This window comes from Mus caroli, chromosome 15 (assembly GCF_900094665.2).
Source record: "Mus caroli chromosome 15, CAROLI_EIJ_v1.1, whole genome shotgun sequence".
Taxonomy (NCBI): domain Eukaryota; kingdom Metazoa; phylum Chordata; class Mammalia; order Rodentia; family Muridae; genus Mus; species Mus caroli.
The window spans coordinates 48,749,436-48,776,291 of record NC_034584.1 but is presented as its reverse complement, the minus strand read 5'-3'; the positions used below and the strand labels follow the sequence as shown (position 1 = coordinate 48,776,291).

Here is a 26,856-nt window from a genome sequence, read left to right as displayed (position 1 = left end):
ATTATGATCAAAACATATTGTATGGAAAGTTTCAAACTCTCAAAGAACTAATAAAAAAATCAGTGAATCTATTTAATTTGGTACAATAGTAACTTTTCTTATATATTGAATTTTCAAATAGAATATAATATCAGTTTAGATTAATATACAAAGATATCCATATTAATTACAATAAGATAAAAGGTCTTTAAATTAAATTAAATTTAAAACTAAGATAAATGCCATTTTAAAGTCCAAATAAAATTATATCAATTTCATATACTTAATACATATTTTAGTATTTGTTATTGCAATTATAATTATGTATTATTCTATATTCTCCAAGATACAGACTTAGTGATAGAATTCAATGGCATACAACCTTGTATTTCATTAAATAAAAGGAATCAATACTACTGCAAAAGTTATTTGTTATTTTGTGCACTGGTAGAATTAATGTGAAGCAGAACTTATCGTAATCCAGTTTTACTTGAAATATACCATTTACATATTTTATATTTATAGCTGCCATATTCCAGTGTCTTCAGCTGTATAAATTCTTATCCTTACAGTAGTCATTTACTATCTCTTTTGCAAACAAAATTTCCTCTTTCTCTTCATACAAAGATTAGCTTTGGGGGTAGGACCAGTATCATGCTTATCTGATTCCAAAGTTCTTCATTCTTTCATTAAAAAATCTAAATTAATTAGTAATTTTTACTGACTAATAGAAATTATATACTCATTGTATGTATTTTAGCATATGCATGCATTATGAAGCAACTACATTGAACTACTTATTATCATCTCATATACTCACCCTTTACATGGTGAGAACTCTCCACTCAGCAGTTTTCCAGAATACATTGCTATCAACTAGAATCTGTGCTGTAGAGCCTATGAGGGTACTATTGCTTCCCGAGTTACTGCAATGCTTTGGCAAATGCCTTCCCAACCCTATCTCCCCACTTTATTCATAACACCTCATTTTTTTCTCCAATGAGTTCAATTTTTTCACCTTTCACCAATTGAAGTTATGATGAACAGTATTTGGTGCCTGGCTTATTCATTTTACAGATCCTCCATGCTCATCTACATTATTGTGAATACCAGGATTGTCTTCAGTTCTAAACAGCCAAATAGCTTTGTGTATATACAGTATGTTTTATTTACCTATCAATGACTAGGGGAGACTTAAGCTGATTACATATGATGGCTACTATAAACAATCCTGCAAAGAAAAAATGTGGGCGCAGACAGATGGACTGACTTCATGACCTCTATATACGTATAGAGAGAGTCATGGATCATATGGGAGTTCAATTGCTAAGTTTTGGAGAAAATTTCATAGTAACAGTGCTCATTTGCATGTTTGAGAGCTCTCTTCAAAGCCTACCTTTCCCTTCTCAAACAATACTACTAACAAAATTACAAAAGGGAATGTTGTACTAAATGTCTACTAAACAGCATTGTCCATAGAATTATTCCTATTATGCCTAGAATGCTAAATCAAATTTAACCAGGGCGAGATACATAAGGTATAATGGAAAAATGCTTTCTATGAAACACCTGTCATTGCGAAGTCATCCACATCACATACATACTGACCATACATCTAACCCACAGCCAATGCTCAGATACATGCAGTCATGTGTCTACTCAATAAATGTTCATGGACAAAGGTCAATATCCAATGGAATGTCAGTGGGTTAATGAATTAAATGTATCTTACTGGGTTATTAATTAATAGCTGTAAAAATTAAGAAGGTGAATTGAGATTGACTATTAATCACTCATTCTCAAGTTTAGATTTATCTTAAAAAGCCAAGCTAGGGGGTGGGACAACAGGTCAGAGAGTAAAGTACTTGACATGCAAACACAGGACTTGAATCCTAACCTGGCACTCATGTTAAAAAGCCTGAAATGGTGGAGTGCACCTGTAATCTCAGAACTGAGGAGATGGGAATAGACAATGGATCCTTGGGGATTGACGGACAGCTAGTCAAATGACTCCAGATCCCAGAGAGGGATTCTGTGGAGGTTTAGTCTTTTGCTACATATTGCAATGCTAAAACCGGGCCCCCAGGGTCTCGTTGCCCACAGGGACGAGGTGTACACCAAATGATGCTATGTAACCTTGCTCTTTAACGTAAAACCAATGGTTGAATAAAGATGCCTACAGATTTTAGCTAGGCAGAAGAGAGGTGGGCGGGAATTCAGCTCCCAGGGCTGAGGGTCTGAAGCTGAGACCACAAGGAGAGAAGAGAGAGGTGAAGGGAGGAGAAGATGCCAAGGGGTAGGTGAATCATGGCTACATGGTCATGAAGGCTGGCCAGTTGGTGTAAGAGCGTCCCAGGCAGAGCATGGCAATCTATATTTTGGGGTTGACAGAGAAGTAGACAAAATACCTTAGAGTGTTGATGTCTGCTCAGCTCTAGTGGTATTGAGGCTTATTATAAATATAAAGGTTTTGTGTCTGTTCCTTGGGAACTGAATGATCAAAGGTGGATTAGATCTAATTTTTAGTTCAATAGGATTCTGTCTCAAAAAGCAAGATAGAAGGCCCCTAAGAAGGAACAATACCCAAGGCCCCACAGACACACTCATCCACATGAACACACATACATAGCTAAACACACACCTCTGACACCTCTCGCACAGAAAGGCAAAGGTACAGTTTAGTGATGTGACTTGCAACAGTTAGGAGATTTACTGCCTATTTTTGGCATGACTCCATCCCATCAGCTTTTGTGACTGGATTTTGGTTCTTATGGGACTTTCTTTCTTGGGTTTCAGTAGATGTGGGACGTGCTTAAGTGTCTGAGCCAAAGACACAGTCTTCTCGAGTGGCTTTCAGGGAGTCACAGTACATTTGGGCTGAACCTAGTCACTGTGCCCAATGCAGGATCTCAGTGGTGTTGTGGAGCTTCTCATGGACTTGGCAAACACTGCATCACGAATGAGGGTTTTCCAATTTATTTTACATCCGTTGGCATTGTCTAATACAGGTCTTTCTTTTTCTCCCCATAAAAGATACCAAGTGCATGTGCACAAGAGCTTATGTGCATGCATGAATGTTCTTGTTCTCTCCCTCTCTCTCTCTCTCTCTCTCTCTCTCTCTCTCTCTCTCTCTCTTTCACACACACACACACACACACACATGAAAATCAAAGCCAAAACCCAAACCAACCACTAATAACATAATCTTCTATTTCCTTTTTGGATTTTTAAAAATTAATTTATTCTCTCATATATTATATCCTGACTGCAGCCTCCCTTCCATCCTCCCCCTCTCACCCCTCCTCCCCATCCATTCCTCCTCTAGTTCCCTTCAGAAACGAGCAGGTCTCCCAAGGATACCAATCAGACGTGGCATATTGAGGGGCAATAAAGATTAGGCACCTCCCCTTATATCAAGACTGGATGAGACAACTCAGTAGGAGTTTAAAGTCCATAAAGCATCAGAAACAGCCCCCTCCCACTCCCTCTGTTAGGAGTCGCACAAAACCACTGTACAATAATAATATATCTACAGAGGGCCTAGGTTAGACCCGTGCAGACTCCCTGATGGTTGGTTCAGTCTCAGTGAGTCCCTATGAGTCTGGGTTTGTAGATTCTGTGTTCTCATCCCCACTGGCTCCTACAATCTTTCCTCCCCTTCTATGCAGAATAAACTAACTCCTGCCTTATGTTTAGCTGTGGGTCTCTGTATCTGTTTCCATGATTTGCCGGATGGACCCTCTGCAAAATCTCCTTTGCTAAATCTTTCTTAGAGCCTGTTCCTTAGTGGCTTTGAGATTACTTAAGCTTTTTTTAAAAAATGTTTTCACTTCTTGACCAGTAAGTAGGTTTAGATACGTTATTAACCACACAATGATTCTTTTGCTGCCCTGTCTATTTCAGAAACGTCTTGAAAGCCTCTCCCAGGCCTGTGCACCTGACCACTAAAGAGCTACACACTAACATCTGACCACTCTGCTTGTCCACGGGAGCCACGCAAAATGTCTTCTGTAAGGTTCACTCATGGTTTGGAACACTTGGACTACACTAGAGGTTCTCAGATCCTGGAACAAAGCAGAACCACCTAGAGAATTTACTTAAGCACAGAGAAATGACTACCATCCCCTAGTCTTGGACTCAGCAGTCTAGATAGGGTTGGCTGAGGCTGGGCATTTCTGACAGGAGTCCCGGTGATGCTGATACCTGGCTTGGTGGCTACATTTTAAACCACCATCTTTGACAGTTCTTCATTAGCATAGGCCCAGTCCCATTCTGAGTCTTGTTTGCATGCCCATTCTCCAAACCAGTCCTGCTAGCTCTCGTATACCCCAGAGCCTTCCTTGCCTCTCCACACTTTTATCAGACAAACTCAACCTTAAAAACTGCTTGGAATTTTTTTTCCAACCCACATGATCATTCCCAAAATTCTAATCTTGAGAGAAGTGTTCTGCTTTTTTGCTCAGGGATGAACATTAAATAGTTTGAGAGAGGTGGGGGAGGGGTAAGGAGAAGGGAGGGGCAGAAAGGAAAGAAAGAAAGAAAAGGAAAGGACAGAAAAATATCTGTACACCTATGGGGAACCCTGGTTCCACAGCAGCCGAGAAAAGAGAAGACAGCCACTAAAACCTAGTTTTACTGTTGGTAGCATACATCATAACCCCAGCATAGGAGTTTGAACAAGGTGGATGACCAGTTTGGGCTACAGTTTGGGTTTACATATGTGTAGCAAGACCATCTCAAAGGAAAAAAAGTGTCCAGGTCTAAGTCGCATAGAATGTTGCTCAGGACATTTAAATTATTAGGTGATAGTCTTAGCTGGAATCTGATTAAATGTATGCCCATGAGACTTCTGTAAAATAAAGTGGGATTTGTTAAATTGTGTAAGATTTAAACATCTCTTTAAAAAAGCATTCTTCCTTAGCATATTTCCCCTAAAAAAGGGAGGGGTATGAATATGAAATATCTTCTTCAAAGTTAAACCAAAGTGGTGTTATCCTTCTATACAGGGGCAGGGAGAAAGCCCCCGATCTCCAGTTACTTCAAAGTCAAAACTGGCTTCTTATCAGGGCAGATCTGTGATCCTCACCACTTGGAGGTTGAGGTGAAGTTGAGTTCAATGGCATCCTGGGAAAGTAAGACCCTGCCTCAATATAAACAGTGAAAAAGGTCTGGAGATGGAGCTCAGAGATGGAGAGCCCGCTTAGCATGCAGAAGGCCTCCTGAGGGCCAATCTCCAATATTAGTCAGAAACAGGAAAATCTTGCCTTTCTTCAAATGGAGAAACAGTTTCTTTGTTTTTTGTTTTTTTGTTTGTTTGTTTCTTTTTTTTTAAATGCACCAGCTATACCCAGAATAGAAAGCATGTGAAAAAAAATACTAAACATATCTTACATTATGAATGTGAATCTAATACCAATTAATGAAAAATAGAAAATTTGCCCAGGAAATGACTTGGTGGTTAGAGGGCTTGCCAGGTAAGCAAGAGAGTCAAAATCTGGCTTCCCTAGTTCCTACTTAAATGCCAAGTATGTGTGGGAGCTCCCTCATCTTCCAGTCTCCAGAAAGCAGAGGTCAGGGAACCCCAGAGCAAACTGGGCACCAAGACAAGCTCAATCATTGAACTCTGGTTTGAATGAGACTCCGCCTCACAGATGGATGAGGAAGAATTATTGAGGCTGATTCTTGACTTTAACCTTGGGTTCACAGACATAGGCACATGCATGTTTGCATACCCAAATATATGTGTCCATGCATGTATACGCACATATATGCACACCACATTCACACACTATAAATATGGAAAATGAAAAAAAATCACTGTTAGTGTTTACAATAAATACTTGTAGAGAGTAAATTATTTCTAAAATGCACTCCTATTTCTCTCAATTGGAGTACAAAGTAGCATTAAATTATTTGCAGGGGAAATAATTAATTTTTTATCAGTTAATGCCTAATAATTTCAGAATGCATCAATTAGAAATTGTATCAATCTGATGAGGATGCCATGATGAGTGTGACTCAAAAACTCTCGTGGCCTGGGAGCGCACAGCAAGCATTACAACCCACATAAGGCCTGGAGATGTGATCAGAACAGGCATCCATGTGAGTAAAGCTGCATAGAACATTGAAAGAAAATCTTTTTTTTAAGGATTTGAAGATATTTTTATTGAATTATTTTGTTTATTGACAATTTCATATGTATATATAATATATTTATATAGTTTGATTACACTCAATTCCTTTTTTTTTTGACTTTTAAAAATTTATTTACATTCCAAATGTTATCCCCTTTCCCGGTTTCTCCTCTGCAAACCCTGTATCCCATCCCTCCTCCTTACCCTGTTTCTATGAGGGTGCTCCCCACCCACCTACCCACTCCCATCTCACTGCCCTAGCATTCCTCTACACTGGGGTATCAAGTCTTCACAGGACCAAGGGCCTCCCATCCCAGTGATGCCAGATAAGGCCCCTTCAGCTCCTTCAGTCCTTCCCCTATCTCCTCCATCAGGATCCCTGTGCTCGTCTGATGGTTGGTTTCGAGCATCCTTGAAATCTTTAAACCTAAACAGCACTTAGTAAACTCTATGGAGGCAGGAGCTAGCATGCCCACCATGTGCTGAGCCCCTGCTATAGCAACAATAGTGTCACATGTTGTGTACAGTTATTGCATGATGGATAATGTTAGCTGGAAAATACCACCTCTGAGATGGCCCAAACATTGAAACGGAGTACTAAAGTTTGTGCAAATATCCCCAAATTTTAAAAGTCTACACATTTGAGACATTCTTAGCTTTAAGCACCTTCTCAGCCCATACCTAGTTCCTTTCCTTAACTGCAAATGTATGAGAACATAGGCTAATCTTCCCAGATGAACTATGGGAAAAGCATTAGAGGTTTCCTTTTTTAAAAACTTTTGTTTGTTTGTTTTGTTTTGTCTCACTGTGTTAGCCCAACGTGGCCTCGGACTTAAGACCTTCCGGCCTCATTCTACAGGGTGCTGGGTTGTGGATTTGTACCATCAGGCCCAGCTTTCCAACAGTCACTTTGATATAGTGGTGAAATTTAAACAAGGAGAACATTTATAGTTTATTGCTTGATCATTACAGGTAATGCTACAAACGGGAGGGCAATGCCACGTTGGGAAGACCAATAAACTACTAAAAATGCTTTAGTACTGAAAAGAAGATTCAGTACAAGCAGGGGGAGGAATACAGAACGGATATCTGTCTAACAAGACCAGGAATGACATCATAAAGTATTTAAGCATTTAAGTGGTACACGTATCAACCCATTAGAGAGAATACAGGATCCCAGAAACATTTCCAGATTGAACACTCAGTTGCTAGGCAATCAGGAGATCCAGGACTCCCATGGGAATGGTCTGGTGGTGTGTGATACAGCATTTGAGAAGAGCCAGCAAGATGGGTAATGATTATTAAGGCTCCTGAAGTACCAGCAGGAGCAGAGCGGAACAGAGACATGGAGCAATCTTTAAGTCAGATGCCTGAAGGACCTGCTTTCCCTTAGTAACTTTGGAGATCAGCTGATCCACTTGCAGACCTTCTCATGAGAAAGTCAGGCACTTGCAAAGAGGAGATGAACTATTTCTCTGTACCCTAATTTGGGACTGTGGACTTTATCACATGATCAAATAACAAATATTGAAATTTGAGAAAATGTAGGAAAACACTACCTTAGCAACTGCATAGAACTAGACTCTTCAAAGTTCTGAACTACAAGTTTCTTGTCTTTAAGGAATTAGAATTATTGTCATTTGGAGATTAGAGCCCAGACACAAAGCTAAGCACCATGAATGCATTATTTCTATTATTCTTTAAGGGCATCTGGCAAGGCAGTTGCTATTACTTCCATCTTACAGAGACAGAATTGGAATACAGAGCAGTTAACTATTTTGTCCAAGGCAAATCAAGCTTCATGTGAAAGCCTGTTGAAAGCTGTGACCACTACACTAGACTGCTTTCTTAGCTTTATCCTAACCCATGCCACCCTTAGCCTGTGTGCTGCCTTAGAGGACAGCCCTATTTGCTGGATGCCTCTGCTAAAGACATTTGGAATTATAGTTCTCCTTACATTTTGCAAGTGAAATACTTCCCCTTAGCATTTGCCACTAAAGCTGCTGAGCTGGGGGAATGCTATTATGCTCAAAAACAACATATAAAGATCAAACGATGGTCTGACTTAAGTTCCAAAACAGTGTGATTCAGAAGCTAAAGAGTTCTCTATGAGCATCACTAAAGCCCTGTCACTGGATTGGAGCGGAATCATCCCCACTTGTCTTTCAAAATGCATCCCAGAGAATGAAGGATCACTGCTATGAAAGAGAATCTCCACGCAACACATGGGGCAATACAATGTCGGTCGTTTGTAGGGAATGGTAGCTTATCTTAAACATTGAGTTGAACATCGTGCTATCAATTTATCTTTCAGGACTCAGCAATTAATTTTAGAGAAGAACTAATGATAAAATATTCTCTTTTGAAAACAACACGGAGCTATGTGTTTTCTGCAAAGCTTGGACAATCTGGCCACTTCTGTGTCTGTGCATTTCCTGGGTGTGAATTTAATCAATTATGCATTGAAAAATATTCAGAAAAATATGTGTCTATAGGAAATATGTACAGACATTCTTCTCCTGTCTTCATTATCCAAACAACACAGTATAGAAACTACATGCAGGGGCTGGAGAGATGGCTCACTGGTTAATAGCACTTATACTCTGGCAGAGGACATTGGTTCCATTCCTAGCAACCACATATAGTTCTCAATCATCTTCTGGCCTCCATAAACACCAGGAATGCACAGAGATACACACAAGTAAAATATTCACACATAAAATAAAATGAATGAATCTTTTTTAAAGCTGTGTGCATAGCATTTACGATGTGCATTCTAAGTAACCTACAGATGATATAAAACTTGTAATACAATGCATGTAGATACTATGTAAATTAAACCTGCATGCTTAATTATATATTTAAATATATACAAACATATGTATGACCTGAGAATCTATAGATGTATAAAATCTATAGTATCCCAGGTATGAGGGTATGTTATGCAATCAGTGCCCTGCTTATTAAGGTATGACTAAACCCATTTAAATATCCAAAGAAGAAATGAATGGAAAATTTCAAGCATATGTAACTGAGATCTCAAAGGCATCTGTTCTAATATTCAGTTATAATTCAATTCATCTGTTGTATGATATGAAATAGTTTTCAAATAAATCATAAAAATAGCAGTGTAATTTTTCAGTTCTATCAATGTGGAAATTTGACAAACCAAGGTCCTGCTGTCCACCATACCCACACATGGGCACCATAGTGGCCTCCTCATGCTGATCTGTCTTCTCCTCTATGCAGCAACAGAAAGAGTAGCGTCGTGGGCACTAATGAACAGGGTGGGATATTTGTACATTTCTTACATTTTCTTGCATTAGGCTTACTATAAAAATTTCTTACCAGGAAGTTCCAGTTGGCATCAATCTGAGTCACCATACCAGAGAGGAACAAGCCCAGGAAGAGAAGCGAAAAGAAGAAAGCTGTCACCGACACAAACATGACCCATCCTTGGAGCAGAGGTAGAGGAACATTGGAGGAAGCAACCAAAATCCACACAAGTCCTCCAAGTACCTGAAAGAAAAAAAGAACACAGTCGTCGATTTGCATTCGAACACTCAAAAAAAANAAAAAAAGAACACAGTCGTCGATTTGCATTCGAACACTAAAAAAAAAAAAAAAAAAAAAAAAAAAAAAAAGAACAGGGTAGCAGCTTTGTATTAGAGTCCACTTCTCTGCTGAGTTAACCCCATTTGCATCCACATTGCTCTCCCATTCTGACCTGAAGCCCCTGTATGCCTCTCTGCTACCCCAGTTTTCATTGTTTCCATATCATTACACAACATGTGTTCTTCCCGTAAGTGCAAAACTAGCTCTAACACAGAGGTCAAGTCAGCTCTGGACCTAGATTTTCATGTTGGAGTCTCTTCCTCATCCAGGTATTCTCTAGTTATCTACACACACTGCAATGTTTCCCAGCCATTTGCACACACCGGCAGTGCTCTTCAGACAGCCACACACACCTCCAGTGTTCCCCAGACATCCACAACACCTGCAGAGTTCCCCAGACACACACACACACACACACACACACACACACACACACATTGGGTTTTTATTCCAGTCGACATCGTACTGCTTGGTCTTCCTTCCCACTCCTTCCTTTCTCACTGATTGTTAGAGTTTCTGAGAGAAGGAGAGCTGTAACTCTCTAATTTCCCATGTGCGGTGCTCATGGTTCTGTGTCCATCATACCTACTTGTACTTTTGACATCAGTTCCTACCCTATACGATCATAGCTGCAACTGTTGTCAAGAGAGTTAGCAAGGCAAGCCATCAGCACTCATTGTCTGCCATGTGCTGGGAATCAAATTTGTGTCTTAGATTCATGTAATAAGTGATAGCTACTAATAACATCCAGGCACTGTGCTAAATGCTGGGAATAAAATCAAGCTGCACTGGCCTCTATTACACAACTGAGTCTATTCTAGGAAATGGACAGCAAAGCAAGTGCTGAAAATACTGCTGAACCAATGCCAGAGCTGGCAGAAAACTGGGCACTACACTTCCTCTAAGTAAATGCTCCGGATGCAGATCTGAGCAGTCAGGGAATGTATCCTAGAAGTCATAAGCCCCAGGATGGGGCTGGGTGTAGAGGGAGTCTAGGCAGCAGAGAAATCTGGTGGTGACGGATAGAAGGACAGGTACCTTAGCACAGCAAAGAACACAGATCATAGCCAACTGGTAATAAGCTAGAGGGTATTGAGGACACATAGAGCAATTCAGTTCATGGTAGGGCAATGGAGGCCATGATTGTCTTGAACAAGAAGTGGCATATTCAAGGCCTGCACCTGGAAGGTTTGCTGGCTAGAATGTGAAAACGGACTGAGTAGGGAAGGATGCAGGAGAGGGAAGGATGCAGGACTGAGGGCCACATGGGATGACAGTGTAGCATTACTTATCATGAATGAATGGAGAACAGAGAGGAGGTGATGGGTTAGATAGACATTTCTAAGTAGAGGATGATGGTGCTTGATCAGATATAGGGCACGGCAGGCAAAGCATGGAAGGGAAATCCCCAGATTCTGGCAACGGGAACTAGGATGACGTCAGAAAACACAGGAGGAGAAACTGGGGCAATGATACCCAGTCTTCTCCCATCAAAGCAAGAAAAGTGGGGTGGCCTTTGTAAGACAGAGTAGGCTTTCTGTGATCTTACCAGTCTCTTATGTCCTTTTCCTTTAAAAAATTTATTTATTTTTATTTATGTGCATCTGTGTTTTGCCAGCATGTTTCAGTTTGATGGTGGTGGATCCCCTGGAGCTTGAGTTACAGACAGTTGTGAGCTGCCATGTGTATGCTGGGAATTAAACCTTGGTCCTCTGATTGAGCAGCCAGTGCTCTTAACTGCTGAGCCATCTGTCCAGTCCCCCTTTTTATCTTATGCCACCAAACCCTATCACAGAAAGAGAAAAAAAATCCACAGCTCAGAAACAAATCTCTTTTGTGTCTGCGTGGCTGGCACTGCTGGACCAGTAAGTCACTGGAGTGTGCTTGAGTCCCTAACTCATACCTAACCTTGAACCATTATCTTTAAAACAAAACAAAACAAAACAAAACAAAACAAAACAAAACAAAACTCTGTTAAGCTCTACCTATTCTCAGCTACCCTCTCTCGTCTCATCATCCCCAAAAGGATGTGAATACTTGGCCTTTTCTCTGTCTTCACTACCAGACTTTCTTGGCAGTACACTATTTTTTATATCTCTGCATCCAAGTCATTTATTATTCCCATGGTAACTCTTTCCTAACTACCAGTCAAAGACTAGTATACATTTGGCAACACAAAAAGTCTGCTCACACCCTTGCTTCAAAGATGCCTTGGGCAGCTAGGAACCCTTCTTCCTGCTCTCCCACAACCCCATACAAGATGTTCTCAATATTTGTTCAGTGAACATACAGACTACAGTGCTAGACAAGTGCTTATCTAAGAGCAATCTGAGATCCAACCCTGAAAGACCAGCAGGCATCTGCTTGTAGATTTCTTTGTACTTAAGTAATATACAAATTGTACAAATCGCAAAGGATAAAACTTCAAGTTTTACAACAAATGGCTCAAGCTAGGTGTGGTGGTACATTCCTTTAACTCCAGCAGAGGCAAAGGCAGGTGGATCTCCAAGTTTAAGGCCAGCCTGATCTATAAAAGTGAGTTCCAGGACAGCCAGGGCTACACAGAGAAACACTGCTTAAAAAAAAAGCCAGACAAAAAACTCAGTCATATATCTTGATGATATACTCTGAAGAAACATTCTACACACAATATATATTACCACTTGTGTAATGATAGTTCAGTATCCATTTAATAAACTTATAGCTGTGCTAATATATCTCAATTCCTATTACTTTCAAATAAAAAATTAACAACCCCTAATATTTTATACAATAAATTTAAGTGATGAATATTAATGTATGTTAATTTTAACTGCCAGTTTATTAGTTATCATGAAAGTTAGAATAAGCTTGTTCCAGAGTAGAATATCTCCTCTCTTACATCACTTACTGAATATTTGAAGGCAGTAAGAATGTCTCTAACTTGCTTTTCAGTCTTTTTGCTGGTAGTCTTTCCTTATTCTCTATTTACAAAAATTTTATATTACTGAAAATACAATTTATAAGTTGTGAATCATTATTAAATTTCAATTAATTCAGGCAACATTTACTTCGAAGCTCTGTGCAAAGATAATGAGGAACTAAGAACAACTGGTCATCATTTATTTAAGAGCCAAATTGAGCAGACAAGCACACTCACACAACTGAGGCATTGTGGTAAGTTCACATCTCTAAATAATCTTTCAGAATAAAAGTAGTATTGAATAAACCTGAACTCAAATAGATGGGCCCCAAACCTATTCTGCTAGACACATAGCAAGAACATTCAAGAAAACACAAACAAAACAAAACAAAACAACCCCAAAAAACCCAACAACAACAACCTCGCAAACAGATGAGATTCCAGCTCTGAATATTCTAACTGAGGGAGAAATACATGCCATTAAATCTGATTGGGGAACAGATTGTGGCAAGTGTTATAAAAAGGAGCACAGTGAGTTCTGTGTGATGGGAGAGGGGGCCAGCAATGTAACTGGAGGCATCCTGAAAGGTGGGCAGCACGGCAGGATTGATGTCAGACTTGGGCAGAGATACTAACAAGAAAGAATATGGGTTAACTGCTCTTTCGAACTCTAAATTATACCCTTTCCTACACCTTGAGCTTTGAAAAGGAAACTGGGTACTTATAGAAGAAGTGATCTGATTGGCCCCATTTGTGGAGGGTGGGTGGCATGGCAACGGAAGGGAGAAGAGAGAATGAGTGCTAGTTTCTTCTTTCTCAATTAATCCCACCCACATAGCAACATCTATGTGTTTGTTCTGCTCATGGGCTAGCTTTGAATGACAGTGGCTCAGTGCATTTAAGTTCTCATTTAAAGGAATGAGTGGATGGCACAATTATGCTTACATTAGATAGCCATTTTTCCCCACTTCAAGAGTTTCATTAACTGTCATCTGCAAAACCCTGGGTTCAAAATACACACACACACACACACACACACACACACACACACACACACACACACAACACACACACACACACAGACAGACACACACAAACAAATATCCAGCAGCAGACTGAAACAGATGAAGAGACTCATAGCCAAACATTGGGCAGAGCTTGCGGTATCTTTTTTTCCTTTTGTTTTTGGATATTTTCTTTATTTATATTTCAAATGTTATCCCCTTTCCTGGTTTCCTCTCTGAAAACTCCCCTATCCCCCTCCCTCTGCTCACCAAGCCACTCATACCTGCTTCCTGGCCCTGGCATTCCCTCACACTGGGGCATAGAGCCTTCACTGGACCAAGGGCCTTTCCTCCCATTGATGTCCGATAAGGCCATCCTCTGCTACATATGCAGCTGGAGCCATGAATCCAACCATGTGTAGTCTTTGTTTGGTGGTTTAGTCCCTGGGAGCTCTGGGGGTACTAGTTAGTTCATATTGTTGCTCCCCCTATGGGGCTGCAAACTCCTTCAGCTCCTTGGGTCCTTTCTCTAGCTCCTTCATTGGGGACCCTGTGCTCAGTCCAATGGATGGCTTCGAGAACCCATCTTTGCATTTGTCAGGCACTGGCAGAGCCTCTCTGGAGAGAGCTATATCAGGCTCCTGTCAGCAGATCTTGGTGAGTCTTGTAAAAGAGTTAGGGAAAGAACTAAGCAAGCCTGAGGGGTCAAGGACAAAAGACCCACTGAGTCAACTAACCTGAGCCTGTAGAGCTCAAAGAGACTGAACCACCAACCAAAGAGCATGCAGGGGCTGGACGTAGGCCCCTTACCCCTTTGTAGCAGGTGTGCAGCTTGGTCTTCATGTCAGTCCCCTAACAATGGGCGTGGGGATTGTCTCTGAATGTTGCCTGCACTGGATCCCTTTCCCCTACCTAGACTGCCTGTTTCAGCCTCAATGGGTGAGGAGGTGCTTAGTCATGCTGGGACTAGATGTCCTAGGGTGGAGTGGTACCCTGGGGGGGGGGGAACTCCTCCTTCTCTTGGAGAAAGGGGGAGGGGGGAAGGGATTTGTAAGGATGGGATTGGGAGAAGAGGAGGGAGGGGGCTGTGATTGGGGATGTAATATGAATAAATAAAATAATGAAAAGAAGAAGAGGAAGAGGAGGAGGAAGAAGAAGAAGAGGAGGAGGAGGAAGAGGAAGAAGAAGAAGAAGAAGAAGAAGAAGAAGAAGAAGAAGAAGAAGAAGCAGCAGCAACAACAATGTTGATTCTGTAGAAGTCACTATGGTTTTGACCCATGTATTTCTTCCCTTCTTCTGATTTCCTTTCCCTTCTAAGCCTTTCAATTTGGCTTCAACATTAATACGTGAGATTCCCATGAGACTGGCTGTGCTTGGAATACTGGATTCCAGTTTTGGGCTTTAGTAAACTTGGAACATTTCCCAAGTAAGTGATAATAGCCAGTGTCCCTGTTCAGGGGAAGTAGTCCCACTATTAGGGATGAACAGGAGAACACTGAAATGGTTAATAGAGGGAAAGAGCTGATAAAGTATCCTGGCAACAGCAAGTGTGTAAACTGCAAAGAGAGGATTGCATATGCCATCACTCCCCCACGTTCATTTGCATCTTGGATCTGAGACCACATTCTGACCTCATGTCTACCTCTGCCTGCTGCTGCTCCCAGGTGTTCTAAAAAGCATGTTAATTATGTAGAAAATGTGCTTTCACTTCAAATTTCTGTAAGGAACTAAATCAGGGCTCAGGGATTCAACCAAGCTTCCAACAAAAAGGCTCCTCTGCATCCAGGTACCACAAAGGAAAGAACCTTCTAGAAACACCCTCCAGCTTCCCTGTTGTTGGCTGTTCACATCTTCTTGGCCCAACTTTATGAATATCTGGCAAATGTGTGTTCAATTATGTTCTGAGGTGAAGTTATTAATGTGTTCCCCGTTAGGTTTTGAGAGTGCAGTGTTCACCTGAGGCTGTGTTGGGGGGCTGTGGAATTTTTTGGAGGTGGGGCCTACCTGGAAGAAGTGGGTCACTACAGGTCATGCTTTGGGGGTCATTGTCTAGTCCCCTTTCTGGCTTGAGTTCTCCTTCTACTTCTAACTTGCTGGTTAGAAGGGATCTGAGGAGCCATAGGTGCATAGAAGTCCACGATGCATTCCCCACTCTGATGAACTGTATCCTCCTAAACTGTGAGCCAAAGTAAATTCTCTCTCCTTTAGGTTGCATGAACCAGGTAGTTTATCATCACAGCTAATGGGAAATAAAAGCAATAGACTACTCATTTCTAAAACAACAGATTTTATTTTTTTGGTTTAAAATGCATATGCTAATTAGCTTTCAGCTCTGTAGACCAGAAGCCTTCCCCCCACCATACAAACAAGAGGGGCAGATAGTCACCTACAGATCACAATACACTGAACCCTCACAGCTGGACCTGAGCACAGTTTCCTGAGAAACTACAGGCTCGTGAAATACACAGCCCCACAAGAAAACATGGTCCTGGCAGGGGCGAAATGCTTGTGATTTGGGCTGTGTGGATTACAGACTTCTCAACCTGCCTTCTATTTGGATGGCTCTCCTATGCTCCCAAAGGAATCCTTTTGGCAAATATCTCTTCTCTTTTCCAAAGATACTCATTTCCTTCCTGACAGGTTCTGACATTTTCCAACCTTCTTGACACCTCCATTTTTTTATATACCTTACTACTATTAAGTAAACATGCAAATTTGTAATGTTTGAGAGAACACCAATCTTAAGAGACAATTTCCCGTGCCTAATACCCTAGAGAAAAACACTTCGTTATTTAGAATTTTGTGCTGTATGGTTATCTGCATGAATGGCCATGCCATCTCTCTTCTGCAGCAGGGAGACTGAACAACCAGCAGGCTTGGGGGTGGGGAGTAACTCTGTCTCTCAGGATTGGCTTACAGAATTAATTTGAGCATGAAATCAACAATAATACAATCACAGAATTATTAGCCAACATATACTGGGTTTTTATGGTCAGATCTGTGCTAAGGGTTTTGTTTTTTTTTATCAACGTAACCCTTACAGAGCCTAAGAGATATTATGAGCCCCCTTTATAGGGAAGTTAGTTGAGGGGCAGAACACTCAGTCACCTTGCCAAAGCTGCACAGTTAACAAATGTGGGATTTCAACCTGGCACTGGGTGCCAGAGCTTACAGGGCTTATGCTTTTATCAGTATACTTTTATGCCCCTTTAAACATTAGTGTTTATTCTAGACTTAGATTTCTACCAACTATCCAAATGACTGCCTCCAGTCACATAAAACTGGCCCAATGGTAACATGGGGAAGTTTCATGCAAATGCTTTAAACCCTTCACCTACTTATTAAGTGCTTCTGTTTTAATGAGTGCCCATGTACTGGGTACCTATTCAAAATTATAGTTACAAAAATAAGTTGAATTAGAATTTATTACCCACATAAACAGAGAATCTATAGTAACTACATGCTACGTTCAATTTATATCTTGAAGTTTTGTTTTGTTTTTAAACTGGAAACATACTTATGTCAAGAGATACAATATTTTACTGATAGATACCTTTACAAGCTGTGCCATAAAATACAAATTCATTTACAATGTAGCTGTGCCCAAGAGTCCTCATACTAGAGAATTTGGGCACCCACCCACATCAAACCTCTTTCATTCAGTAAAGTTCCTTTTTCAATCCCTTTTCTCTGTATTCCAGTACATTATTCCATCCTTTACACACAAAGAATGAGCCACCCTTGTCCATGTGTCTGCCCAGCATGCCACAAATCACTGCATAGCTGACCTGTGGTACCATATCTCCCAGAAAAACTTCTCTGGCCAGAAGCCACCCTCTGTGTTTCTGTGGTTACTGATGCATGCATCCTTTTGACCATTTACCACATCTAGATTGAAATCATAGGCTCACATGCCTTTTACTCACTGGGCTGTAAAGTCAGAATTGGTGACATTTCCTTAAATGTTTCTGAAAACTGGGAAACCAGGTGGTTCTTTCTACATAAGGTGTTCAATAGTATTCTGCCCCAAAGGGACAGAAACCAATCAGTGAGCAAGACATGCACCTTCAGATCCAAGGTACACCTGGCTGTCTGAAGGCCAGCCCATTTCCTGGTACGAGATGGATGTCTAAGACAGGTAGGACAAGCAGAAGCATGTCCTTCTTAGTTAATTTTCTAGTAATTATTGGCAACAAGCACCACCCGTGACAAGATCTTTGGATGCTGAGGAAGAACATGGACGTGATGGAAAAACAGTCATGTCTTGCAAACATACCCGACCAACACCAATTTTCAATCTTCTTTGGTCCCCATTTGCCCAAAATACCTTCTTAATTCCTCAACTGATACTGTTAAGTTTTGATTACTTTAGCCCCTAGGCACCTGCCTGCCTGCTCCCTAACCATGCTGACATCCATTCAGATTGCTCCTGGATTAACCTTGGCACAGGTTATAGATTACACTAATCTGGAGGTTCAAGTCAGAATGATTTGTTATTTCTGAATTAGGGACACAACAGATTATAAGAAGCAAGGGCAAGCCGGGCAGTGGTGGCGCACGCCTTTAATCCCAGCACTTGGGAGGCAGAGGCAGGCGGATTTCTGAGTTCAAAGGCCAACCTGGTCTACAGAATGAGTTCCAGGACAGCCAGGACTACACAGAGAAACCCTGTCTGGAAAAAAAAAAAAAAAAAAAAGAAGCAAAGGCAGAAAAAGACATATGCAGACTTGGTCTATGAACTCAAGTCTGTTAATTACAAAATAAGTTTTACTTTCTGGTTTGTATTTAAATTACATTTGTCAGTGCTACAAAGTCATCCCTTCACCTCATATGACTCGAACTTCCATGTCAGTTTTCTGACTAGCTACTGCAAACTCTAAAATAGAAACCAAATGGTGCAGTAGAGAAGTGTGCTCTGGCCTCTTTACATTTGTATTTATCATTTCCTGTGCTTTCTGAAATCTCCTTTTAGTATGTAGGTAACACACTATCATGGGCATTAAACATGCCTGCATGCCAATGTCCTGCCAAGAACTGGACAGACTATTACCTCCTTTTATTCTACTGACAGCCTTCCTTTTGAAAGTCTCTATGCAAAAGTTAAGAGTGTCAGGCAGGGTTGCTATGAAAAGACTGCACCCTCTTCTATGAACAGGCCAATGAGGAATTCAGGTCAAACTGTCTAACTGGGAGAAATATTAGAATTTACAACCTTAAACAGCATATCTGCTCCCACACTGCTTTTCACCACTCAACAGTTCTTTTTGAATATTCTTAAACACTGTGTTATAGCCAATACCATAGCATAGCATTTGCTGACTTCTGCACGTGTGTCACACCGAGTCCAGTAGCCTGGTACCAGTTCCTCATCACTGGCCTTGTTAATTCAGTCCCATCCCAGCAGCTATGTCCAGTCTACAGCTCTTACTACCAGGCACATTTTTATACAGTCATATAAAGCAAATCTCTCCCCTTTGACCTTTCCGTTTGCAGCTCAAGGTCAATCCTTTCAGCAAGTTGGTTCAAAGTCTTCAAAATTTTAGTTCCTATTTCCTACAGGGCTGTGATTCAGGGAACATGAACGGTGAACAAAGACATCTGGCACGGGCATTGGCTTACTTTCTCTTACAAAACGTTAAAGGGTCTTTTTTTGCGATGGAAGACTGTTAACTCATAGGTACAAGGGGAAAAGGTATTATGCATAGGATAAAAACGCTTGTAGAGATGCAAGCACATTGGTTTCTAGGCCTTCTAATCTACTTCAAACAGTGTCGCTTTGCAATCAAAATCTATTTTCTAGACAAGGAAAGAAAGCTCTAAATACCAGCACATTTACATGTTAGTAAGACTGTATTCAAAGACATTGATTAGTTGGCAATAACTGGAAATACCTTCCAGAGTACCCTACAAGACTGCACTTGCCTCTGCCCCTTCCTTCTCACCACCCTCCCCTTGTGCTCCTCCTCAGATACATCTTGTATTTCAGTCATGTCTAGTAGCACCTGAGAGAACATCCAAGTTCACATATTAGTTGATCCACTAATATAGGAACCATTAATAAATATATGAACAGCCCACTACGAAGCCTCCAGCTTTTCTCCTGAAATTTTTCCATCCTTCTTTTTCTTGGTATTATTTCAGGATCTTATCAGTTCTTATCTGAACTGTATTAATCGATCATTGATCTCCTGCCTTTTTAACTTTAATCTCTGTGTTTTACAAAGAAATGTCATTAAAGATTTCTAAGGTGCAAAGCTGACCAGGTTTGACCCTGTCCTCAGCAATCCTCTGTGGAGAACAGATTCAAAGCCCGACCTAACATCTGCCAGCAAACCACAGCTTCAGCCTTACTAGCAGCCTCTTCCTTCTCTTTTCCTATCTTCTCATCAGTCACACCAAAATACTAACACTTGCTAGAAATTTCATGGTATGGTCTGACTATTTTTCTCTTTTCTTAATCTCTGAGGCTTGTATGTGCCTTTCTTCCTACCTGGAATTTTGTCTCACCACTTCAGGCTAACCTCAAATGTTACTGCCCCCATTCCAGCTCCCAGTCCTAGCTCTCCAGTAGCTAAACACTCTCTTTCTTGTAAGTATTTCCAGGTCTATCTCAGCATTTCACAAAACTGTAAATGCATTTAACTTTTATATCCTGCTACACCACCTATCTATGTATCCATCTATGTATGTATGTATGTATGTATGTATGTATGTATCTATCTATCTATCTATCTATCTATCTATCTATCTACCTATCATCTGTCTACCCGAAACAAGGTCTCTCTAAGTAGCCGTTGGCTTCACGTAAGTAGCCAAATTAGCTTCCATCTCACAGAGATCCACTTGCCCCTGTTTCCTGGATGTGGAAATTAAAGGCATGCAGCAATATGCCCGGAATACACAACTGCTTTTAAGGGCAAGGACTATACTGGCTATCAGATTCTCAGGGCATAAAGAGACGGCCCGATGAAGAGTGTGTCCTTTAGTATATTATTATGTTAAATAAAGGGAAAATAATTATGGCACTAAAACCACTACAGTTAGAAGAATGTAGAAACTGTGTTCTAGAATTCCTCTCATAAAGAGAAATGTACACAAATGATTTGGAGGTGTTTTTAAACAGTGACGCTGTGAGAGCCACTGAATAAGTCAATGTCACTGTTCTCCACAATTAACAGTGCTATGCTTGATTTTTTCTTACACATTTTTATAAAATAATGTCATTGAGGCGAGAAGCCTAACCTTCTCGTGCATCATGTGAATAAAGACCCTCTGATATTACAGCTAGGCCTAGTCAGAAAATGGTTTTCAATTATATTTCACCTTTCGTGACCGCATTTCTTCCAAACAGAAGTGACTTTTTTTTTTTTTTTTGTATAACCTCTTAACTAGATCAGAAGAGCTTTCAGGTGAGGAGGCATCCAAATAGTTTTGTGCGCACTAGGAAGTCATTAAATCTTCACTCTAGAAACACTGAGAGGATCTGACAATTGTAACTTTTGTTCATGAGAACAAGTGTGGGCATGGCATGACACTGTGTTAGTGTAAACAGCCTTGGGTGTCAGACCTCACATGTTCCTATTAGTTGTGACAGGGTCTGCTTTGCTGTTCACTGTCTAAGTGAGGCTCTCTGGTCCAAGAAGTTTCTGGGATTCCATTGTATCTACCTGCAATCTCACACAGGAGCAATGACTGCAAACAGAAACTACCTCAGAGGGCAGCAATTCACGAGTTCTAGTGTTTGAACACAGGCCCACATACTTTTGCTTCAAGTCCTTTACTCCTTGAGCCACTGTCCTAGCCCAGGAAATGATAATTTTTGGAGTTACTGTTTTCAGTCTGAGCTAAAAAGCTTGGCTTTGCAGATGGGATGGATCCCTAGGTGAGATGGTCTCTGGATGGCCTTTTCTCCAGTCTCTGTTCCATTTTTTTGTCCCTGTCTTTCCTTTGGACAGGAACATTTCTGGGTTAAAAATTTTTAAATGGGTGGGTGGCCCCATCCCTCAACGGGGGGCCATGCCTATGTATTGGAGGTGGTCCCTTCAGGTTCTATCTCTCCTTTGTTGGCCATTTCAGTCATGGGCTCTAGGAACTCATCTCACCTGCAGACACCAAACCCCCACACTATAGTTGATGTCAAGCAGCACTTGCTGACAGGAGCCTGGTATGGCTGTTCCCTGAAGTTCTACCAGCACCTGACCAATACAGATGCAGATAATCACAGCCAACCATCAGACTGAGCCTGGAGACCCCAATGAAAGAGCTAGGGGAAAGACTGAAGGAGCTGAAGGGGTTTGCAACCCTATAGGAAGTACAGTATCAACTAATTGAACCACCCAGAGCTCTCAGGGACTAACTATCAACCAAAGAGTATACATGGAGGGATCCATGGCTCCAGATACATATGTAGTAGAGGATAGCCTTATCTGACATGAGTGGGAGGGGAAGTTCTTGGTCCTGTTTACGCTCGATGCCCCAGCATAGGGGGATCCTAGAGCAATGAAGCAGGAGTGGGAGGAATACTGTCATAGAGGCAAAGGGGAAGCGAGGGAGGGATGGGATACGGGGTTTGTAATCAGGAAAGGGGATATCATTTGAAATGTAAATGAATAAAATGATTAATAAAAAAGACTTGGTTTTGCAATTCTAACTTTGTGTTAAATTTTATAGATACATGGTAAGGATATATATGGAAAGAATAACTTAGCCCAAACTCAAAGGGTTGGCAAGTCAGAAAACCAGTGGTAGAACATAACTATCTAAAAACAATTTCATGAATGCAAAGTTGGAATATGCCCCACTTATGAAACAGGTATTGTAAATTGCCCTACTTGGTTCTGATGGGGGGGGGCAGACACTATTTACAGAAAGTCATAAGTGCAGTACAGTACCAGAAACTGGAATTAAATTCCTTGTGCAAAGTTAGTATGAGAACTGAGTTCTAAGATCACGGTCTCATTAGCAGAACCTCCTACTGATAGATGAAACCATCTTCACCGAATACAGCTTGCATAGCTTCAGACAGCAACATGACCCAAAACGAAGAAATCTTGGCGGTAAACGGATTTCAATGGAAGGTCAAATTTTAAAGAGAGTATAAGAGATAGCTAGAAACATTAACAGAAGTTAAAATAATTGGTTCTCCGTGTGGAGTTTACTTAGTATTTGAGACTGTGCCTAGGGAATCCTCACATTTAGTTTTCAGGGAGAGGAACCATGGGAGTCTGTAACTTAGGAATCAAAAAAGGAATAAAAAATATCCTAGAGCAATCATCAAATGTAGGGGTCAGGGCGTTTCAAGTGAGTCACTTCTCTCTTGTCTGAACGCCCCTCAGGGTGGGTATTCTAGTTAGAAGACCACGGAGGTGATCTGGCTGCTCTCTTCATCTTATGATCCAGTATCACTGAGCATTCCAGAAGGATGGGGGCCAAAAAGGAACCTTTGGTTTGGCTCCATGAGGCCTCTCATTTCCCTGAGGTCACTGGGTTCATTGGTACATTTTGATCCTCCCCATGGGGACAGGTAACAGAAGTTCAGGGAGGGGGTAAAAAGATAACTTCAACTTAAATTTGGAAAGACATTTGACCATAAAAAAAAAAATTGTAGGGCTGGTAGAGTAGCTTGGCCAGTAAGGTGCTTGCACCTTAGTCCTGAGGTCCTGACTTCAACTCTCAGGATGCACTTAAGACAAGCTGGGTATGTTGTTGTGTGATGTCTATGCTAGCTGAGCCCTGGCCAGCCACACTATTCTACAAGGCAGTAAGAGAACTTGATCAGCCTGATCCCCATACTCGCCCTCAAAAGAGTTGACAGGATGGTGAGATGGTTCAGTGGTGGGAAGTCCCTGACCTCAAACCTCTGAACCTTAGTTTGACCCCTGGAACCCACAAAGTAAAAGTAGAGAATCCACTCCTGAAGTTGTCCTCTTACTTCCATAAAGTATTATGGAAGTGATCATGCCCTCCCCTTCCCTCAATTAATAAGCAAAATATGAAAAAGAAACAGTGGGCAGTCTCTGAGGAATGACACCCAAGGTTGTCCTTTGGCCTCCATATGCACTTGCACACACAAGCATGAGCCCACACACATGCACCCACATCAACAGAACATGCATGTGTGCGCATGTGCATGCACACACACACACACACACACACCGTGCAAATTCAAAGAGACACTTCTATCTTTATAAGCGTCTAAGCACATGTCAGGGTTAGGTAAGTTTCCAGAGGAGCAGAAGTTTAAGAAAGCAGGAAGCAAGCCATGTTTTTGGAAATGTGTGAGATACTTCCTCACATTTCCAGGATCTAATCATTCTATCAGTTCTAACAAACACACATATTCACATTTGTGAGGAAATTCTCTTTTCTACACAGCCTGGTTCAAAGACTCTATCAGTGGGTTGCAGCTATACTATGTATTAGAATCCCCAGGGACCTTAAAAAAATTAGCTGACTCTGGGTGCTCCCCTAGAGACTCTGATTTAATTAGGCTGGGCTGGCAACAGGACTTGTAAGAGCTGCCAAGTTATTAAGTACAGCAAGAGAACTAACTACTATGGTAGATAGGAAAAGGAGATATGAAGTTGGGAGGGGTTCAATAAGTCACCTCTATGATTTGTTAACCTTTAGTACTAGTGTCCCATAAAGTGTGGCACATCCACAGGTGGATCCTGAGTATCACTTGATTTAGTAAGACTTCCGTGCACGGAATATATATATATATATATATATATATATATATATATATATATATATATATACACACATACATACATACATATGAAAGACTTCTGTGTGTATGTTTTAGCTATATATTTGAATAACTATAAGGAACCAACCTATCAAATTGGAGATTAAATGTACATTACTCCTGAGAATGAGCCTAACTTCTACCAAAGTTTAGGCTGTGCCTCTATGTCTTCAGATCTTCTGTAAATTCCAGGATAAGTAGGACGTAAGTAAAGCCGTGGGAAGAACTCGTGAAAGAGGAAGCAAGCACGTGGAACTTGAGGAACATGGCAGGAAAGGAGCCCAGAATCTGGGATCTCTTTCTCTGCAACGATTCCTGTTTTAAAAGATGTGTCCCCTCCACAGTTAGGAGTCTGGTCCAATGCCATCTCCTCCCTGTTCCTCTCACATGGATGCCTGCCACCCACCTCAGTCATTCCTACGATGCTGAATCGGGCTCAAACCCGAACCCACGCCAGGGTCTTCTAGTGTCACACTCACTATCTGATCTCAGGTGCCACTGCCTGTGACTCATTCACTTGGGTCTCTTCTTTCAGATTCAAATCTGAGCTAAACCCAAGGTGGCTTGGCTACCTAAGCATAATGGGGCAGAAAACCAATGCCCACGAGGTTTTCAGCTCAGCAGCACAAAAGGGAACCCCGAGTGACCTAGATCCAGGTTATGCAAACTCGCAGGAGTGGATGAGGGTTGACATGAAAACCCTAAACAGAGCAAACAGAACCAGCCGGCAGGAATGACACCGCTTTGCTGACATTTCTTTCTATTTGACATTCTCCTGGCATGACGCAACCCCAGTTGCCCAATTTCTATTTGCACATTTCCCCCTTGTCCACAAGGAGCTTCAAAACCTCCCAACTCCACAGCATTCCTTTCGCTAAGTTCAAGTGTCTAGTTCAACAAGGTGGCAGGGCAGGCTTGTGGCATCAACTTGACTTTGGGCGGAGCAAAGTGTTCTGAGGTGGTTTGGAATTCTCAGGTAAACTTAGAAAGGACGAGGTGCAAAGGCAAGAGCTGAGGCTGACTGCTCCACTTCCACTTTGCCCCTCCATTTTCACACCCACTTGATTACACACTGCCTGCTGCACCTACAACCTCACCTCTCTCCCTGCCCTGTTCTTTCCCAATCCAAAGGGCACTGGCTATGGCAAGGGTGAGTCTGGTGAAAACCATACCCAGGCTTCAGCCTCCTCTTCCTTTCCCTGGCGCCTTGCGTCCAGGCTTTCCACATCCTAACAGCTTCCTGGCCACCCAGTCATCAGTTCACCTTTGCACCACCCAACAAAATGGCAGGTTGGCAACGGGAAAGGCCGAGAACGCTGGTTCCTCCTCTAGTCAAACGCAGCTCCTATCAAAAGCCCAGAGTCCCCAAGATCCAACAGGAGAGGGCTCCTGCCCAAGTCCCTAATCATGGGGCCCCTAGCCTGCTCGGTCTCTAGGGCACATTTCCATTCCAGGCCGGCGAGCAGGTGTCCGCGTAACAGGTGCCAGGCAAGAGGCCCGGGTCCTACGTGGAGAGGACCCCGAGACTGACTCCAGGAAAAGGCCACTTCTAGAGGAAGAAGGCTGAGGGAGGGGTGTTCAGAGGGACCAAGCCCGGGCTGGGGGCAAGGATGCTGCCTGTCCATGCTCCCGGGGCTCGATCGTCACCTAAGCTGCCCCACTTACAATCTCCAGGCAGACGAAAGCTCCGGAGTACGTCCTTAGGATGTCGGGGCCAGCGGGCAGGGTGACCCGGGGCGCCGGGAAGGACACGGCAGGGTTCGGGGGCGGCGGGACTGCTCCGCCGGCCGACATGCTGCCGCTGCTACGTCTCCGTGCACCGCCGCCGCCGCCACCGCCTCCCGCGTCCCGCCTCCGCCTCCCGGGCTTGGACGCCGCCGCCGCCGCCGCCACCGATCAGATCCGCGGGGTTCAGGCGTGCTGCTCGCGGAAAGGGTGTGGCCACGGGCCCTCTACCGACAGAGCCCCGCCCCGTCACGTGGGCACAGGTGAGCGCGCCTCCGCCCTAGCGACCGTCAGGGTCACCAGCACAGGTGTGGTGCGCCCCAGCCTCAGGCGCCAGCTCTGCAGCCCTCCTGGATCTTCAGATCACTTGCTGCTCCTGCACTAACTGTCTGCTGGTTCCCACCTGCCCATCCCACTCAAGTCTCACCGCTGGTCCTCACCCACTTTCCCCAGTTGGGTAGGAAGACAGAGGCTGTGACTCAGAAGGAAAACACCAAGTTGCCAGGCACACCTGGTGATGCCTGTTTTAAAGGCGATTCTAGGGCGGTTTTCAGGGTCATGTGGCACATTGGAGTCGTTGGCAGTGGGACCCTGGAGGAATGCCTTGAGTCATTTCTGTTCTGGTCTCAGAAATCCGTATGAGGATGTCCACCAATGATGGGCAAAAGAGTTAGGTGTACAGGAAGCGATGTAGCTTATAGGATGGTAGCTATTTTTTTTTCCAGTTTTGACGTCAATAATCATACA

General features: G+C 42.3%; 1 protein-coding gene across 1 annotated transcript in view; it reads right to left on the bottom strand.

The window, feature by feature from the left end:
- Positions 1–26,487, bottom strand: part of Mal2 (mal, T cell differentiation protein 2) — a 31,178-nt gene extending 4,691 nt beyond the window's left edge. The window contains exons 1-2 of the mRNA XM_021183583.2: positions 26,050–26,487; positions 9,462–9,632 (exon numbers count right to left, since the gene is read on the bottom strand). Of these exons, the coding sequence (XP_021039242.1) occupies positions 9,462–9,632; positions 26,050–26,178 (300 nt within the window). The 5' untranslated portion in view covers positions 26,179–26,487. The remainder of the gene's footprint in view (positions 1–9,461; positions 9,633–26,049) is intronic.
- Positions 26,488–26,856: the final 369 nt, after the last annotated feature.